Here is a 1,589-nt window from a genome sequence, read left to right as displayed (position 1 = left end):
TCATTTGGTCTCTTGCTTAGCCAATTAATCATCCTTTAAATGAAATTTTAGAATTTGTGCTTTTGAAATTATCTGCAAGTTTAACTTTTAATATTCCATCCGTCCCATAAAAATAGAGACTTTGTAAACGGCATGAAATCGTATTAGTTGTGGTTTTAATCCTCGTTTTTGTACTAAAAATATCGGTTTTGCCTTCAATTTTGTAGATGCTTGTGAAAAAATAAAATTGATGGATAAAGACGGACCAAACAAAAATGAACCATAAGATTTCAAGTCTTTTTAAACACCTTTTGCCAATAAAATCTTATTTATTTATTTATAACTTATAATCTGACACTTCACAATTACTAAAATCAGATATGAATCCAAACATCATTAATCCAACACATGATAATAAACAATTCTCACTAATACAAAGCACGACACTTGATGATCAAATGTCATTTTTAATAATAAGCACAACAATCCTCAACCAACTAATTTTTTGTTAACAAGAACATATTACTACTAAATTTTTCATATATTAAACAAGTCATGCAACATGCGTATTTCCGAATTAGTTAAAGGTTCAAATTCGGTTTCCATATCAAAATTGAGATCATTTTCCATTTCCGAATTCTGCTGATTGTTATCAGTTATGTGATGGTGGTGGTGCGCCGCTGCTGGCCGTCTACCATACGCCCTCGGAAAATAGGATCCCGTGTAAATTCGGCACAGTCTGAGTTCTTCCTTCAGCTGTGCATCAAATGATCAAATATTGCATTATAAACCCTATTCCCAAATTAAAAACCCTAGTAATTAGAAAACCCTAAAAAAGAAGAAAACCTAGAAACAGACCTGAGGATTAGGAGACTGATCATACATTTTATACTCATTCATTTTCCAGCTAGTTTTAGTGCCGTGGGGAGATCGGCCTGTGTAGAAAACCAAGGTCCTTCTCCTTCCAATTCGAAGATTTTGAGAGCTAAAAATATCAACAGGAGAGCCAGTAGATTTCCAGTAACCAGTGTTTGTGAGGCGATTAGGCCTTCCTCCGCGGGCTTCCCTTTCTTGCATCGGGGTGAAGAAGAACCATTCCTCTCTATCTCCCTCGCAACACAATTCCCCGGCAAATTCTGCTTCACATTAACAACAAACATTAAGAAGATTATCAAATAATTGAGATGCAAAATCAAAATGTTAGATTAACAAAAAAGAATTAACATAAACTAACGTGGTAGATCCCATGGACTATAGTCATAGATGGGGAGGAGAGGTATAACCCTATCAATGGAGGGTGTGGGCCCACCATTCAGCTTTATTTGAAGAAAATAAGACACCAGTTCTTCCTCAGTTGGGGAAAACCTAAAGCCTACTGGCATTTCATCACCCATATTACTTTGTTTATGTGAAGTTTTAGTTTGTTATTAGAGAAAAATGTGTGTGATCAACCAAAAACAGATGAATTTAAAAGCCTAATTCTTGGGATGTATTTATAAGGAGAGGTTTCCATTTTTTGGTGCATGAACAATTTGTATTTGTAGTCAAAGTTGTGAAACCAGCTAGATTTGTTTCAAATTACTGTGTGTGGGGTTTCAAATTCAATAATT

General features: G+C 34.8%; 1 protein-coding gene across 1 annotated transcript; it reads right to left on the bottom strand.

The window, feature by feature from the left end:
- Positions 1 to 402: 402 nt before the first annotated feature.
- Positions 403 to 1,373, bottom strand: LOC125199596 (NAC domain-containing protein 90-like). The gene is made up of 3 exons (XM_048097571.1): positions 1,214 to 1,373; positions 838 to 1,118; positions 403 to 735 (listed from the first exon to the last, which is right to left on the bottom strand). Exons 1-3 carry the CDS (start codon positions 1,371 to 1,373, stop codon positions 517 to 519), a joined length of 660 nt encoding a protein of 219 aa, XP_047953528.1. The 3' UTR covers positions 403 to 516.
- Between the last annotated feature and the right edge of the window lie 216 nt (positions 1,374 to 1,589).

Source organism: Salvia hispanica, unplaced genomic scaffold (genome assembly GCF_023119035.1).
Source record: "Salvia hispanica cultivar TCC Black 2014 unplaced genomic scaffold, UniMelb_Shisp_WGS_1.0 HiC_scaffold_58, whole genome shotgun sequence".
Lineage (NCBI taxonomy): Eukaryota > Viridiplantae > Streptophyta > Magnoliopsida > Lamiales > Lamiaceae > Salvia > Salvia hispanica.
This window is presented reverse-complemented; position numbering and strand designations above follow the sequence as displayed.

What these genes read in the sequence shown, in the direction of transcription:
- LOC125199596 (XM_048097571.1), bottom strand. Translation starts at nt 1,373, where the DNA reads ATGGGTGATGAAATGCCAGTAGGCTTTAGGTTTTCCCCAACTGAGGAA. An exon ending in TAGTCCATGGGATCTACCAC is followed by an intron (nt 1,119 to 1,213) that starts GTTAGTTTATGT and finishes GTTAATGTGAAG; the next exon opens with CAGAATTTGCCGGGGAATTG. An exon ending in ATCAGTCTCCTAATCCTCAG is followed by an intron (nt 736 to 837) that starts GTCTGTTTCTAG and finishes TTTGATGCACAG; the next exon opens with CTGAAGGAAGAACTCAGACT.